This window comes from Arvicanthis niloticus, unplaced genomic scaffold (assembly GCF_011762505.2).
Source record: "Arvicanthis niloticus isolate mArvNil1 unplaced genomic scaffold, mArvNil1.pat.X pat_scaffold_558_arrow_ctg1, whole genome shotgun sequence".
Taxonomy (NCBI): Eukaryota; Metazoa; Chordata; class Mammalia; order Rodentia; family Muridae; genus Arvicanthis; species Arvicanthis niloticus.
In genome coordinates, this window is record NW_023046184.1 from 30,430 (window position 1) to 47,433 (window position 17,004).

At 36.9% G+C, this 17,004-nt stretch overlaps 1 protein-coding gene across 1 annotated transcript; it reads left to right on the plus strand.

Annotated features, from left to right (window-relative positions):
- Positions 1-1,754: 1,754 nt before the first annotated feature.
- LOC143433952 (uncharacterized) lies at positions 1,755-16,675 on the plus strand (the record flags this gene model as incomplete). The annotated part of the gene is given in 12 exon segments (XM_076706398.2): positions 1,755-1,859; positions 2,477-2,649; positions 3,019-3,104; positions 5,069-5,158; positions 6,531-6,630; positions 7,636-7,785; positions 8,853-8,983; positions 10,547-10,620; positions 13,721-13,811; positions 14,541-14,721; positions 15,077-15,516; positions 16,517-16,675. Coding segments are annotated over 12 exon segments (1,780 nt in total), but the record flags the coding sequence as incomplete, so codon positions are not given.
- Between the last annotated feature and the right edge of the window lie 329 nt (positions 16,676-17,004).

The window sequence follows — 17,004 nt, forward strand, 5'->3', positions numbered from 1 at the left end:
ACAGATGGTAGAGGAACAGGATAGCTAGAGGATAGGTGATAGAGACATGTAAGACAGACACAGGAGAGTGATTGAAAGAAGATTGATGTTAGGTAGGTAAATAAGTTGGTAGGTAGACAGAAAGATAGATAATAGACAGATAGATATAGATAAGTAGAATGCACGGGAATTAGAAGATAAATGATTCATGATGGCATAATTACACAGGTTATCTAAGAGACAGATGATGGATGGATGAATAGATAGAGAGATAGATATGCAGGCTACCTAGCAGATACATGAAACATGGATAGCATAGTGTCACAGTGTAGCTGGAGGATAGATATTGGATATAAGGATGGAATCCAGGCATAGAATAGGCAGAGTATAGTTGATGGTTTACAGAGAGTCAGAGTAACTAGAGGATAGGTGATATATTAATGGTATAGACATACAGGATAGGGAGAAGATAGATGATATATAGATAAGTGGAATACAGGCACAGGATAGGTAGATGATAGATGATACATAGCTGGAAGATTCACACAGGAAATTTGGAAGATTGATGACAGATAGGTAGATAGATAGGAGATAAGCAGTAGATCTAGAAGATAGATGACACATGGATAAAATATAAACCTAAGGTTGCTAGAGGATAGTTGATAGATTTAAGGATATAAGATAGCTAGAAGATAAAGAGTAGAGAGATCACAGAGATTCAGGGTAACTAAATGATAAGCAATACATTGATACATTAGAGATACAGGATAGATAGAGGATAGAATATAGATAGATGGAAGATAAGCAAAATATATCCAGAGAGTAGGTGATAGAAGACATACATAGGAAAGCTAGATAATTGAAGATAGATAGATAGATAGATAGATAGATAGATAGATAGATAGATAGATAGATATTTAGGTAAATAGATAGATAGATAGATAGATAGATAGATAGATAGATAGATAAGATATTTAGGTAGGCAGATAGATAGATAGATAGATAGATAGATAGATAGATAGATAGATAGATAGATAGATAGATAACAGATATTTCTGTTAGTCAAAAATATCTATGTATTGCGTAGAGATTCAGAGTAGGTACAGGATAGCTGACAGGTAGTATAATAAAGACAAGATAGCTATAGAATAGATGGTAGGTTCAGCACAGTGAGAAGACAAAGCATAGATACTAGACAGATAGGAGATCTACTGCGTGGATAGACACAGGATAGCTAGAATGTAGATAATTTGAAAGATAGACACAGCATAGTTAGGATTGCTAGGGAATAGATGATAGTTGGGTAGAAGGCATATAGCAGATTGTACAGAGGATAGGCCATAGACATATTGATGATAGACATAGGTGTGTAGAAAGATAGATGACTGATTGGTGGAAGATAATAGACATAATAGAGACACAGGAGAACTATTAGATAATTGACAGATGAAAGTTAAACACATGATAGGTAGAGGGAATATGATACGGAGAGACACAGGCTATCTAGAATATAGATGATTCATAGATGGAATAAGGGCACATGATAGCTAGGGGATAAATAATCCATAAATGGAAGATAGACTCAGAACAGCTGCAGTGTAGGAGATCCTTTGATGGGAGATAGACTCAAGATAACTACCGGATACATGTAAACATAGACATAGGATGCTTATCAGGCATATAGTTTGATAGACATAAGAAGGCTACAGCAGGTAGATGCTATAAATTGTAGAAAAATTTTTACTTAGTAAAATAATGGTCTTATTTGGTTTTAGAATCCACCTTTACCTGACTGAAAAAGGGAGAAGAATACACACAAAAAACGAGGAGGTAGGAATTCGTAATACAGTTGGCAAAGCTTTCTGTTCTGACCTCTGTTGGTATTTCAGATGTAGACAAACTTTCTCAGGGAAGCTGAGGGTAGATTGGTCTCTTTCGTGGGTTTTCTATTGTTCCAGTTTTATTGGAAGACCTAGTCAGAATTACTGTTAAAGCAGGTGAGAACAGAAGGAAAGCTAAGTCTTGCCATTTCACTCAAACTAATTCAGGTTTAATTTAAGTGATTGGTAAACAACAATGCCAGACATTGTATTAGGCTGTACTTGGAAGACATGGAAATGGATGGGTTTTTACTTTTAACAGCCTCACAGTCAAAGGGTGGGAACACTGACTTTCATTTCATTGTTTTAATAGAAATAGATCTTATTTGTTTGCTTGTTCATTTATCATTTATTTTGGAAACTAGCTCATGATATTTAGCCCAAGACTTGCATCAAATCCACAATCCTTCTGCCATCTCACCTGAGAACTGGGATTAAGGCCATTTTCTGACATATCCTGCCAAAGTAGTTATTGTGTATAATGAAGACCTTGGATGTTATAGGAATGAAAAAGATCTGTCTTTCTCTCATCTTAGTCCTCCTATTGGGGCACCATATCAGTAATTAGCCTCAACTTTACCATACATAAAGCTCATGTTTACTTCTCTGTAAATTAGTGGTACCTCTAATCCATGCCAGAGGATAACCCATGAAGATATTCACAATTTGCTGAAGAGAATTCAGAAACTGATGAAGAGAATTCAGAAACTGATGAACAGACTTGGATATGGATCATCTAGAAAGAGACTCAGAGAACAGCCTGCTATTGCCTCTCTGTCTTCTCAAGGAGGTTTGACTTAGGTCCATTTCCCTGATTCTATGCACTCTTTGTGGCTAAACTTTTCAAAATATTTTCTAGGCCGTGCCCACTCCCTCACAATGCATTTCTTCTTCAACCCTCTTCAAAATGCCTATAGCTGCTAGCACTCTACTTCACGAGTTCTACACACACCCTGTTCTCATCACTTTCACAGAGCCCACATAGAGATGGAAGGAGAGAATCAACCCACCAAAGTTGTCTTTGAATCTCTACACATGAGTAATAGAACACATAAGCACCCCCTGCCAAACTAACAAAGTATTTCTCTAAATTATAAGCTGAGAATTCTAATATCAATAGTTATCTTAATTTAACACCTGTCATTTCTTTTATGCAAAGGAATGTTCAATGTACAAACAAGTTATGAACAAAACACAGTTCCTGTTTTTAATACCTATGAAGAGTACCATAAGAGGGTTCTTCAGGTAAGGGTCTTTTAATTTGTTGTTTACGTTTACATGTCGATCACATAAAATGCAAGATGCACTACATCACATTTCAAAGCACAGCTGGAAAAGAACAAGTTTTCAAACAATGATGAAACAAATATTATAAAAATATACACTCTTAGATGGAAACCTAAGCCACGTGAAGGCATCTTTTATCCTATCAAGCACTTTTATTTAAAAAAAAAAAAAAACAAGGTATGTAGGTATCATATATTGAAATTTGTGTTGTTAAGAGGCTTCCGAATATCTCATTTGAAATCTGTCAATACTTTTATGAAACCAAATGCATATTTAAACTATTCTAGAAGCTGACGATAAACTACAGATATGGTTGTAGGCAAAAGTGCAGGCTGTGGGCTGTGAAACTGTGAGAGTCACTTGTCTACAACCTTTTAGCTTCTGTCTGGTATTAGTAACTTCCCTGGAAAATCTTTTCTTAGAGAAGTTTTTTTTATGGCACAAATATGTCGTAAGTATGATCACAGCTGTTTTTAAGCACAAAAATGGGAAAACTAATAATTTTAGGGCCTGTGGACACAGGGACGCATTGATTTGATAGTTTGACTCATGAAAAAAATTGAAGTTTTTGTTTTTCAATTGAGCTGGGGGTTGTCAGCTCAGTAACAGCACTTGTCTAGCATGTTGGTAATCTTTAATTCAATACTCAGCAAAAGTAGCATAAAATTTTTGATTAACACAATGATTCTAGGAGGTGGTCAGTTACTATTTATATGCCACAAATATCTTCTCTTGCATGAACCTTTGGGTGAAGATAAACTCAAACCAGCTCCAAACCACAGCAGGTAATATGAGAATATTTGAAACTAATGGTTCGTTTAATTAATGATTATGGTATGGAGATATGCATGATCACCTATGAGTACTGGCTCCTTTAGCAGAGGATGTGGGTTTAATTCTCAGCACATACACTGTGGCTCACAATGGTCTGTAGTTCCAGCTCCAAAGGATCTGATGCCTTCTTCTGGCCTGTATGGGTACCAGGTACATACATGGTACACAGACACATATGCAGGGAAAAACACTCATATACACAAACTAAATATATTTTAAAATGTTTGTGCTCATTATGATACAATTTACTTTATCAGAGATTTATCACCAGCATTGCTCCTTTGAAAGGACTGATTGATATTTTGGGTTTACAATGAGGTACTGTTACTTGCAACTCTCTATTTGTATGAATTCTATGAGCTTGTTTCTTAAAATAATCATTTTATTGCAGAATAGGGTAAGGAAGTACTGCTTTGAAATAAATATTGGAGTTGTTGAGGATCACACAAGTGGTGTCTGGATCACAATTCTAAATTTGAATGAATGCAGACATTGGATTAGCAGTAATTCCTAGAAGAGCCTCGCTTTATTTGTCCTCTTCTTAGAGGTGATATTGAGGCAGGCACACATGTATCCACATCTCCTTGCTCTGGACAACATTTTGGTATTTTACATGCTCTAAATGTCACCTTCTGGGAAACCTGACTTCACACCATTATACATTAGAAAAGTGACACCACTAACTATATGTTTAAGTAGAACACTAGGCTAAGTGTAAATGAATGTGTCTTTAAAAACTTTTAGCATTCAAATACTAAACATGTTTAAAGTGTGACCATCTACACTAAGAGAAGTATATTTCTAGTGTGTGATAGAAAGTTTAGTTATTGATTTTGGGTACACTGAAATATGTTTGTTCAAGTGGCACATCATTGATAAATATCTCAAGCTTAAGATGAAGTAGATTCTGTGTAGGAGGCAGAATAATAGAATTTTAATTTTAATTAAGGATGTGCCTACTTTATGGATATGTAAGAAATGCAATACATTTTCTGTGTTCTATTTTAATAATTTATACACTTAGAAATAAAGGTATTATTTTATTATTGTTTCACTATTTAATTATGTTATTATTCTGTCTTTAATACTCATTTGAAAATATTTCAATTGTACTGAACATAGAAGGAAAAGTTGTTTTTGTATCCCAGAATGTGACACCTCTTCTTGGCTATCGTCCAGTAAGTTCTTGCAGCTTTTGGAGAAATGGGTCATTCTGGATTGTTGTTCATAAGTTAGTTCTTTTTATCCTCATATAAGTCATTGGTGTTCAGCTATGACTCTGTGACATCATCTTCTCTACTAGTTTCAGTGTTTAGTCAATAAAAACAAGCTGGGATTCCGGCAAACGTTCTTACTCTTCCCTCACCCTATCCACTTCTCTCATGTGTGTCTAAGATGTGTGTCAGAAAAATAAAACATGCTTCTTGTTAAGAGTCTCAGAAAATGGCACTGAGCAGGGATAATACCTGACTTCTTTTGTAATGACTGAGTGCTTGTATTTTCATTCTTGATTTAAAGAAAGGCCTTTTCGATATGAGGTGAGCATACACCTACTGAGCTAGTCTCCAGCCCTATGATTCTTTTTATAATGATACCACCTCTCTTCGACCAATGGAAGAATAGGTAACACCTCTTGGTACTTTATATTTCACATCAAATTTGTTGAATTTTTAATTTTTAACTTTTTGTCAAACTCCTTTAAAAAATTAATACGCAAAATAACTGGGTTTCACTATGGCTTTCTTTCTCTTTTTTTCATCCATTCTTCCTTTTCTTCTTGTCAAGGTAAGGTAGCATTCTATATTTCACCCTGCCCCAAAACTCCTTATGTAGCCTCAGGATGGTCTTGGACTCAGAGCATTCCATTTTATAAATGAACCAATGAAAATATTTTTATTGAAAAAATAAGTGTCCCTTTATGGTACAGGGGGAAGGGTTGAACGTTTTCCATCAAAATAAACAAGGACAAATTAAAATGTAGAGAGGGCTTGGGACTTGAAAGTATGAGGAAGGTGCAAAAAAGAAAGGATTCACATTGAAGAGTGAGAAAGTGCAGAGTCAGGGGAAAGGCTTTCTGGCAGAGTTGAATAGTAACTGGTTGTGTGGCACGATTGTGTGGCATGCTTCTATGGCACAGTTGTGTGGCACAGTTGTGTGGCATGGTTGTGTGGCACAGTTGTGTGAGGTTTTTCCATCCAGATTCACTTGCTTGGTTCAAGACTGGAGACAACATTATGGGTGAGGAGCTGAGAATTTTTTCGAGGCTTATAGCAAAGAGGGAAATAAGACAGGGTGAGGATTACAGCATCTGTGGTCTCTGAGATTGGTAGGGATGGATCCAACTGCTTGAGGGAGATAATGCACAGGAAAACTGTGGACAGAATGGATTGTAATGTGGAGTAATTGCTAGAGGGTAATGCAAACTGCCTGAAGCACTGCACCTATAGCTATAAATGGCATGGGCAGCACTAAACACCTATGGCAAGGATACAGGGCAGACTAATGGTATTAGTATTGAAAGCAAAATCTGTTCTTTCTCCTGCTCCCTAGGAAGATATTATTGGGATGAATCTATTAAATCTTGTTCATGATGAACAAAAGGATGACATATCTGAGAAAATCATTCTTAATCTTCCATTGGCAAATATAGGTATATATACATGGTTTTGTTTTCTTTTTAATTTAATTTTTGAATTGTGTGTGAAAAGTAATACTTAGCTGAACAAATCCTTGCTCTCATACACCTTAGTAGTTTTTGAAAAAAAAAATTAGTGTAGTTGCTAATAATATATTTATTTAAGTCAATAGCCTATAATTTCAAATACTACATTTCTCACACTTAAAAATTATTTCCTCTGGAGAAGCATGGAGGAGCTCAATGGGCCCATACTCTCAGATGAGGAGCCCTCCCACTCGGTGGAAGAGTTCAAGAGAGCTGATGGATGCTGAGGGAGGAAGAGTGGGTTACCTCTAAGGATGTAGCCCCTAGCAGTGATTCTTAACCTTCCTAATGCTGAGACCCTTTAATACAGTCTCTCATGCTGCGGTAACCCCCCACCATAAATTTATTTTCATTGCTACCTCATAACTGTACTTTTGCTACTGTTATGAATGGTAATGTAAATATCTGGTATGTACATGGTCTTAGGTGACTCCCATGAAAGAGTTGTTCTACCCCCAAAGGACTGAGAACTGTTGCTCTAGTGGAAGGATATGGGTAGTACACATTGGAATTGTGTATTTTGGGGGACACAAAGTTAGGAAGGACTGAGTGGAGAGGTGGAACTGGATCTGAGCTAAGTTGGAGGGAATGGGACATGAACATGATCAAAATATATCACATGCATGTATGAAATTCTAAAAGAGTCAATAAAATTATTTAATTGAGAAATTATCCCACCCTGTCTTACTCTTTACAATAAAACATAATTACAGCAGCCTTTCTCTAATTTTAGTAGTGCTATATAAATTCTAGTGTATTGTGTTCCAGCTAGTGCCCTATTTTATGGATATAAGAATGATATCTCTTCTGAGTACCAGCATTTATGGAAAGAAAATTGTGTTCTTTAAAATATTGCCTTGACTATGGAAGACTATTATTGTCGGAAATAATCCATCAGACTACATAACTTTACTTGTATCTTGCTCTCTTTAGTGGGAAGCCTAATCGAATTTTGCTGTTATATAAGAAAAGGAAACATAGGTCAGAGTGGCCAGGACACATATTGTTACAGGACCATGTACCAAGGTAAATATATATATGAGTATGTGAAATTCATCTTGTACCTACAGGATTCTTATGATGGTAAGCAACCCAGACGATGATACTTACATGATGTTTATGAGTGCTGTATTCCCTGATTGTTAGCACACTTATTCTTGTATTACTGTCATTTGTAAAATACCTGATACCGCTACACTCACAATTTCTGGCTACATTAGATATTTTAAAATACTGAAATTTATAAGGTGGGGTCTTATAGAAACATGGATGATTATATTGGTAGAAGATGTGGATGTCTCCTCTGACAAAACAAAATAATTTTAAAAACCTAATCCAAAAAAAAGTTTAATGCACTGAATAGCTTAAAGGGAGCTCCATGAATTACTTGAAGAAGTTACAGATGGATTTGTAGTTTGTAAACCATACCACAAATTAGAGTCACTGGAGTCTAGAATTCTAACATCATATCGAGGGCCAATATATAGAATATAAACTCTAAAGCTCTATACACTGACCTGGGGAAAGAAGTCATTGCACCTAAATTTTTCAATAGATAACATTTATGTCAGGTGTGCTATGGGACCTAGTTTTTGAGGGTTTAGGAAGTACAAGCTGAGAAATCAAGATACAAAATTAAAATTGACCCATAAAATATCTGAGTTAATCAGAGGTAAGGTATAATACTCTGTGCTTCATGTACCCAAATGCATGTTAAAATATTTCTCCTATTTCTTTCTTGAAAGTTAAAGGTGAAATATCATTAAAAATCACTTGGGCAGATGCATGAACACACACATACACACACACACACACACACACATACACACATACACACACACACACACACACACACACAATTTCTTTTAGAGACTAAATCAAGAATCCATAGGTCAAAAGAAAAAGATTGACATCAGCACAAAAATCACACCTTTGATTTTCAGTATGAATGCCTCATACATTAGTGGTGACAATGTGCGGAATCTGGGGATCTTAGCTGGAAGGGAAGGAAGATAAAGAGAAGCCCATGACTCAGAATCTTGAAAAATGCCAGTGAGGTGACAAACAGCATTGTGATGTGGAAGTTGTCTGCCTGCTTGCCTAGCCAGGATAGCTTCTGATTTAATTGCCATTATGTCTGTCACCCTTAGAATCATTTACATTTTTCGGAAACTAAGGTCCTAATAGTAGAAAGACTTGGTCTTCTTCTCCAAGGCTGTTATGGGAGGAAAAGTACTATGTTGTGGGAAACATTTCTGTTCTACGTATGCCGGATGAGTCAGTGAGTATGCTGTATATCTCTTTCTTATTGATGGGCACATCATTTTCACTTTCAGCTACTGGACATCCGTGTACATACATTTAGTATTCAGCAAGGAAAGAACAACTTGTATATTAGTTTTATAAAGTGAATTTTCATGTCCTCCCTCCCTCACAACCTTAAGTACTTGATTGTAAAGGCTTTTTACAGGTCAAAGGAAAAACTAGTTATTAAAATGCATGTGTTAGATTGAAAATCATTTAGTTTGTATTTTCAATGACATGAAATACTTTTCATGTCCTAGATACTGTGGTAAGTACTAGGGAATCACATACAGGCAGCCAACAGACAAGGCACTGATAAAAGGTGTCAAGAGAAAATGAGCTGGTGATTTGTGTTTTGAATAGGGTACCCCCAAGGCTAACAAAGGCAGTCTATACAGAGAGTGCACTGACCTCAATTTGGAGAGTTTGAAGGAATAAAATTGGTTATGTGACTCAAATAAGGGAAAGAGTGAAGGGGATGGTGGAGACAGGAAAGTGATAGATTGTGCAGAACTTTGCTCACTGTAGTAATACATACTGAATTTATTGTAAGCAGACTATAATCTGGACTGAAATCCCTAGGCTGCTTTGTATATGGAACATGAAGTATAAAGAAACAAGAATGGAGATAACCAGATGTGAATGGCAGGAATCTGGATTGATTTTAGTCATGGGGATGGAAACTCCAGGATTTGGAGTGAATGGATACAGGGATAAGTAGAACATTGTAGACTGGGTAGTGTTAGCAGTCTAGATAAAGTGCTCTGTTTGGCTGTGGACCATGTTTCTATTGTGATGCCATAGTAGATCACTCCTAGATTCAATTTTAGAACAAACCACTTTTCCATATTGAAGAGAGTGAGGAAAGCTGTATAGAGGAGAAGACTGAAGGAAGTTGTCTGATTTGAATGACTCATTCACTCTTCCTTCATACTAACCCTCTGGGATCTGAGTTTCATCTTCTGCCACAAGAATGTAGACTTCTAAGATACAGGATGACTCAGCCCCAAGATCTGTTTCCTCTTCTGAGAAAGAGAAAACAAATTTTGCTTGTCCCACCCATATTCCACTAGTCTCCATCATGGCACCAGAAACTCTATTTGCGATTTCCTCCAGTTTTTCTCTCTGTGCCTCTAGGATATTGTTTCTATACCAGTTGATATTTTGGAACAAAAATTAAAGAGAACAGAGATAGCAGTCAGAGGAGTCTTTATAGTGTGCTGGTGTAAAATAGCAAGCAGTGAACTTGAATCAAAGTGAAATTCCTAGATCTACTAGTGTTGGACTAAAACACTGTATGTGCATAATTTGTTTTTATACCTGTAAACCTAGCATCTTTTTCACACCAACGTGACACTTGGATTTGTTATAACTTGAATATATAATGCATGTTAGAAATGTCAAGTTTTTCTAGTACATAGGTACATTTAATGCCACTTAGGGGGTTAAAAGAAGGTGTAACTCTTCTCTGTACAAAGCTGTAGTTTTGATTCTCAGAGATGATAAAATGGTGACAACTGATGATGCTAATTTTTTGCAGGCACAACCAGTTAACATTCAAACAAATGGTGTAGTTGATGATTCCGTTGATGACAGTACTATACAACACCATAGGTAAGAGGTATCATGGCTGTAAATAATGCAGAGCTGAAGCAAGTTTTTTCTTTTTCTAAATAAAGCCAAAATAAGAAAGATTAAGAATTTTAAAATGACCAATTAGCTGTTCTGAACATACCATATCATTTAATATAATTTATTGTCTTCCAACAGAATAAACACGGATAAATGGATTTTAATTTTTAATTTTTAACATGCTCAAATTATGTTTAAAACTACAGAATTTTCCTTGCCTTTCTGTCTATTTTTCTCTCACCTACCTGCCTGCCTACCTACCTACCTACCTACCTACATACATACATACATCTGTATGTATGTTTGAGTAGACCACCACCAATACCACTTCCAGTTTCCAGAGCTGTATATTTTAATTTATGGAAGGAATCGTTTAACTACTGTCTGTTGCATCATTTCCTAGATTAATCCAATAATGGTCGTAGAAAAAAGTGACAGAAAAGAGCACATAATATACATATGAGGTTGTTCCTTAATGATGCAGCAGTGGCTTCTATCCTGCTCCATCAACACAGGACAATGGAGCAAAAGGTTCACTTGATGTCAGGTGTAAAGATGACTAGATGACTAGTGCAGGTCACATTATTTGTTCGTCAGTTTGTGTGTGTGAGAGTGGAGGGGAAAGGGAGGGGCAAGAGGAAGAAAGAAGGAAAGTGAAAGGGAAAGGAAGAGGGAGAATGGGGAGAGAGGCTCGAGGAGAAAGCCTGAGTGCAAGAGAAAGTGATAGAGAGCTAGACAGCGAGAGAAAGAGAGAGGAGAGAGAGAGAGAGAGAGAGAGAGAGAGAGAGAGAGAGAGAGAGAGAGAGAGAGAGAGAGAGAGAGAGATTTTCTGGCTTTCCAGGAACTCACTATATAAAGCAGGCTGGCCTCCAACTCACAGAGATCCTCCTGCCTCTGCCTCCCATGTTCTGGGGTTACATGAGTGGGCCACCATGCACAGCCTGCAAGACAATTCGAAGGCAAAAATTTGCCTTATGCTTTCAAAAGAAACCCAAGCTTTTCTTTAAGACAGTTCTGTCAAGCCAAGTAAATTTAAGGTGAAAGATATATTAACATCTGAAGTACATGGGAGAGCCAGAGGTCCCAGGTTACTTACTACCTTAAAAAAAATGCATGATTGGGAACAGATGGATAAAAAGTAACAATATTTTGCAGCCAAGGCTTGGGGTTTAGAAAAAGTCCAGGATGACGTGAAGTGTTTAAATTTCAGTGACTGGTTTCAATTGAAAACAAGGAGGAATATGAGTATTGTATGGTTGTCCATTAAGACCCAGTGCTTACAATCAGAAGCCTGTGAAGGCTCCGTCCGAAGCGTGCTGGCCACCAAGCCTATTGGCTGTGAAGCCTGCCTAGACAAACTGAATTTTGCTCATCTGTAAATTCACAACAGGGAACTCAACAGAGGCAGAAGGTGGATTAGAGGTTGCCTCTGGCCAGGTATTATGTGCAGAGTGGATGGGGACAGAGATGAATATTAGCTAGAACAGTGGAATACCTTTTCTGAGCTATGAAAATGTTCTCAAACTCTCTTGGGGTTGGAGATTTATCTTAGTGCTTGCCCAGAGTCAGTCACCAGCATATAAAGAAATATGTAAATATGAAAGGGCTAAAAATGCAAAGGGAACTAAAATCATTATAATCATCTTATGATCTGAATGGACCAGAAATCCTTGAATTGAAAGCTTTAATTGAAGTGTTTGAAATGTGTGTTTTGTTATTTTTTTAAAAAAAGGATTTCTCCACTGGCAGGGAATGTAGCTCAGTTGACAGAGGGCTTGCCTAGCATAAACCTAGCAGCATATGCCTGTGATATCTGAGTTGAGAGGTGGGGGCACATAGAGCAATTTAAAGACAATCATTGTCTGTGTATTTTGCCTACATGTATGTCTGTGTGCCACATATTTCCAGTGCAAACGGCAGCTGGAAAGGGGTGTGTGATACTCTGAAACTGGAGTTATAGAGAGGTGTAGGCTTCCATTGAGGGAGCTGGGAATTGAATCTAGGGCCTCTGAGAGAGAAGTCAGTATTCTTAACTGCTGAGTCACTCTTTCAGCCCCAAAATAAAAATCCTAATGTCTTCCTTGACAACATACTGAGTTGAAGCCTAGCCTGGGATATGTGAGATCCTACCTTCAAGAAGAAATCAACATGTGTGTTTTATATATGTACACACATACATGTGTATGTGTGTTATGTTAGAATTTTCTCTAAGTGTTAACTATTATAAATAATATGCTTATGTTTAAATCATTTCACACTGAAAATCAAACCAGTAAGAGTAAAAATTGTACATTTCATGCCCAAATAGTATATGCAGATGGCTGCAATAACTCATTAACTGGCTTTTCCTGTTTTAACTCTTCTTTATGCCATCAGAATCTCATAAATATCACTTAGCACATTTACTGTTAGGTTACCTTGTTTGTTTATTTTTTTAAAGTCAGATGTATTATTATACCTCAACCACTCATATTTTGTACTGATGGTGGGTTTCTTGTTGCTTGACCTCCCAAATATAAACCTTGTTTTTTGTGTTCTTGGCTTTGTAAGACTAGAATAAGATTTAGAACCAGGACATAAACTATGTTGGCTAAGTGTTTTTCCATGGAATCACACCTCTAATCCTATGACACAGGACATTTTAAAGTTAGACATACAAAGTAGTGGGTTTACTTATGGTATTTCCGTGCATACCTATCATTATACAACGTTAATTTTAATATGATTATATTCATTCTTTAGGAATTTCACACAATGTATTTAGGTCATATTATCTCCAACTTCTCTTCCTAACGCTTCACAGATCAGTTCCTATGTATTTTCTCCTGTGGTGTGGCCATCAATCCAGTCAGAAATTGGTTGGTTGCACCCATAACTTTGTAATGCCATGATTGTAAACATGGGCATGTCTTGCCATGCTAGGCATTATCCTAGATCACAGTGTTCACAGCTAGTAAGCCTGTTGATGAATTTCTTTCCTCAATTCACTTCCAGTACTATGAAAGTTATCCAGTAGTGAGGATGCTTCCTGACAAATACACAAAAGACATATTAATAATGATTTCTTTATGGCTTTATTAAGGTTTCGAAAACGCCACCATAGGAACGAAATGCAAACAGATGCTCAGGCTGAAGTTGTGAATGTGGAGGAGTGTCCTGAAGCAGGCACAGAAGTATGTACATTGGCAATCACCCCAAGAACCATTGGGGTCTTTATTCTTGTTATGTTATTATTTAGTTAATGTGTGTTATGAATATAGAAAGACTTTCATTTCAATATGTGTCTTATGAGCATGACAGTTTCTGTTATTGTTTTCTTACTGTAAGTAACTACCATGCTTAGAATAGTCCTTGTGCTTATCCTGACCCTATGTTGAGCATCTACAAATGGTTTAAAATAACATTTGACTAAAACATAAGCAGGCTTAGGGAAAACTGACATCGTTTGATTCTTTTATTCTCATAACTTGCTCTATAGCCTTAACCCTAGAAATTCTAGTGTCCTACAATTCATTTTTTTTCTTACAGGCAAAATACTCTTACTGATATTTTCAATTTAATCTGCCTAAAACATTATCTCATACTTGGCATTTATTGTGTTTGAAGCCTACCTTACATGTTAGGAACTCTGAGAAAACCCATCAGTGGCCACTTCCTCTTTGAGGCTTAGTACCCCAACAATATTTTTAAGGATGTGTATGTGTGTATGTTTGTGAGTGTCTGTGTGTGTGTGTGTGTGTGTGTGTGTGTGTGTGTGTGTGAAGATTTTGTGTCATTCTTCAATTACTGAAGTATATTTTGAGGTATGTCTAAGGTTTGTGACAGGTCTGCCTGTTTTTCCTAGTATGCCTGTCTTATTCTATCTTGTAAGTGAAATGTGTTATCTTCTGTTGGAAATTCAGGTTGAGATTGTAGAAGTTCAAGCAGCCACTCAGCGATTGCCATTTGAATTAGTTCAGGTCCTGACACCCTCTCACTCAAGCATAACCTCAGACTTAAGTGCAGCCACAAGCATAAGCGCTGGCATGAGGACAAGCACAAGTTCTTCATCTACAGATATTTCATCAACAACACCAGTATCATGTAGGCACAATTAGCTATTTGGATGTGGTCTAAAGAAATGGGATGACATCAAGGTCATAGCAAGTTTTAAAATAAAGACAGTGCTCATTTTATAATGGTGGCAAGTATAACTTTGCCGGTTTTCTGTAAACTTTTGGAGATGATGATTTCAGAGCAATAAATTACAGATTATTAATAAATCACAATAAATCACAGATTCAGTCAATCCCTAGTCTTGTACATTCTAGAAATCCCAATTAGAAATGTGCAGATTCTCCTTCTTCCAATAGGAAGAATTCAAAAGAATTCACTTGCTTTTTCCTTTTTTGGCACATTTTACTTTTTTTCACAATCTTCTCTGTGCTTTCTTCCTTAGCCCTTACAAATGGACAGGGGTATGTGATAGATCCAAAATATATGCTAGAGCCCCAAGACAGAGAATTTGAAGTAGGTCCAGAGTTCCCCCTAAATGTCAGCCAAGATGCACAGGCCTCTCCAGAACAAGGAGAATGCACTGAAGAGGATGTGAAGAAACCCTTGGTAGAGGCAAATATATCCAATCCTAAGGAACATGTAATTGATGAATATTCTGCACGTCATGATGCTTCTTCAGATGATGATTTCTGTATAATAACAGAAGATACTGAAGACAAGAAAGACCCTAAGTTCCAAGAAGTCGTTGTGGGTCAAGAACAAGGACATCAGAAGGCACCTGAGGCTGCCCCATCTAGTCCAAACACACCATTACAGGCTGTGCGCCCAGAAGCTGTGGTAGAACCCACAGTAGGCACAGATTTGCAGGTCCATGATGCTGAGGTACATCTGAAAGTTTTTCAAAATGCATTTTTTTCACCTCTAACATTGTCGAGCTTAAATTCACTTTGCCCAGGTTAACTTTATAGTTTCAAATATACAAGAATGTTTTGTACTTCAGAGAATAATTGAAGTAAGTTGAGCTGTAATGAAAATACTGGATTTCTACTGGTCCTGATTTTCCTCATGTGTGGGCAAATCTCGAGAGAGGGCAGCTCTTTTGAAGACTTATCCTAACCTTCTCCTCAGCAAACAGCAGCGTAAGCTAGTTTCTTTTCTTCTGCTGGCCTACTTTTCTTCTATCTGTGATTGTGGATATAACCATGTATTTGGATAATGATTTTCTAAAAGGTAGGATTCTTAAATATACAGGATGATCAAGGAAGGAAGTGAGTTTGTATCAGTTATGCAGAATTGTTTGTATCTCTTACTGATCCAAAACGCAGATACTCCACCCCCAATTCCCCAGGCAATCTTCATAGACTAAAACCTAAAAGATGGTTGTTTCAGTTTAGCCCCAGCAATGTGACAATGTCAAATTCCTGAGTTTTGGCATCTTTGTTTGAAAAGGCCTTCTTGCCTTGCAGGGAGTTTTTTTTTTTTTTTTTTTTTTTTTTTTTTTTTTTTTTTTTTTTTTTTTGGAATACCATGAAATTTGATTGAACTATTTAGAAGAAAATTTATGTGAATACATTTATCTTTTTAAAAAAAGTTTTTAAACTAAAATGTTTTGGGTTTTTTTCTTTTTGAATAAGTACACAATGAAATTCTCAGTGTAGATATGACTTTTTAATTCTTATGAGTAATGGGTCTGCAATTTGGTGATGTACAGGAGGTGATAGCACAGGCAGGTCTTAGCAGGGCCCAGTGTAACATCTATATGTCTGGGGTTTCTTCAGGGCTTGGGTAAGCAATCCCTCCCCATGTTCACTGTGTTTTGTACATTAAGGAAAAGCATAGACTAACAGCAGATCTTTGTTACTTTGTGTACTTACAAATGCAGCCAAGGAGAACTTATCAATACCAGTGTCCACTTTTTGGGGAAAGGTTTGCCCAACTCTGTGGCCCACGAGTGATGATGACAGAGGTCTATAATTTGAATATAAGTAGATCCTTCCATGATGAACAACCTGCTTACCTAGATATTGAAGAGGAGGTATAGAAATTCAGTTTACTTTTATAACTGAAAGGACATTTCATTTTCAAAGAAAGTTGGATTGCTTCCTTTACTTGGCTTAGCCTACTCCATACATTGAAATTCAGTGGTCCCAGAAAGTGAAAAGTATCTGTGCAAGGTAGACCTAAATATAGGCTAGATGATATACACATGTTTGTGTGGGTGTTCTGGATTTTTAGAAGTCTGTAACCTAGGGGCATGTCCATGATTACTGTCAAGCATCTGTAGTGACATATCAAGTATCTGCACCTCGATGTCAATCATTGGCAGTGTCACATCAAGAATCTGCACCACCATGTCAAGCATCGGCAACA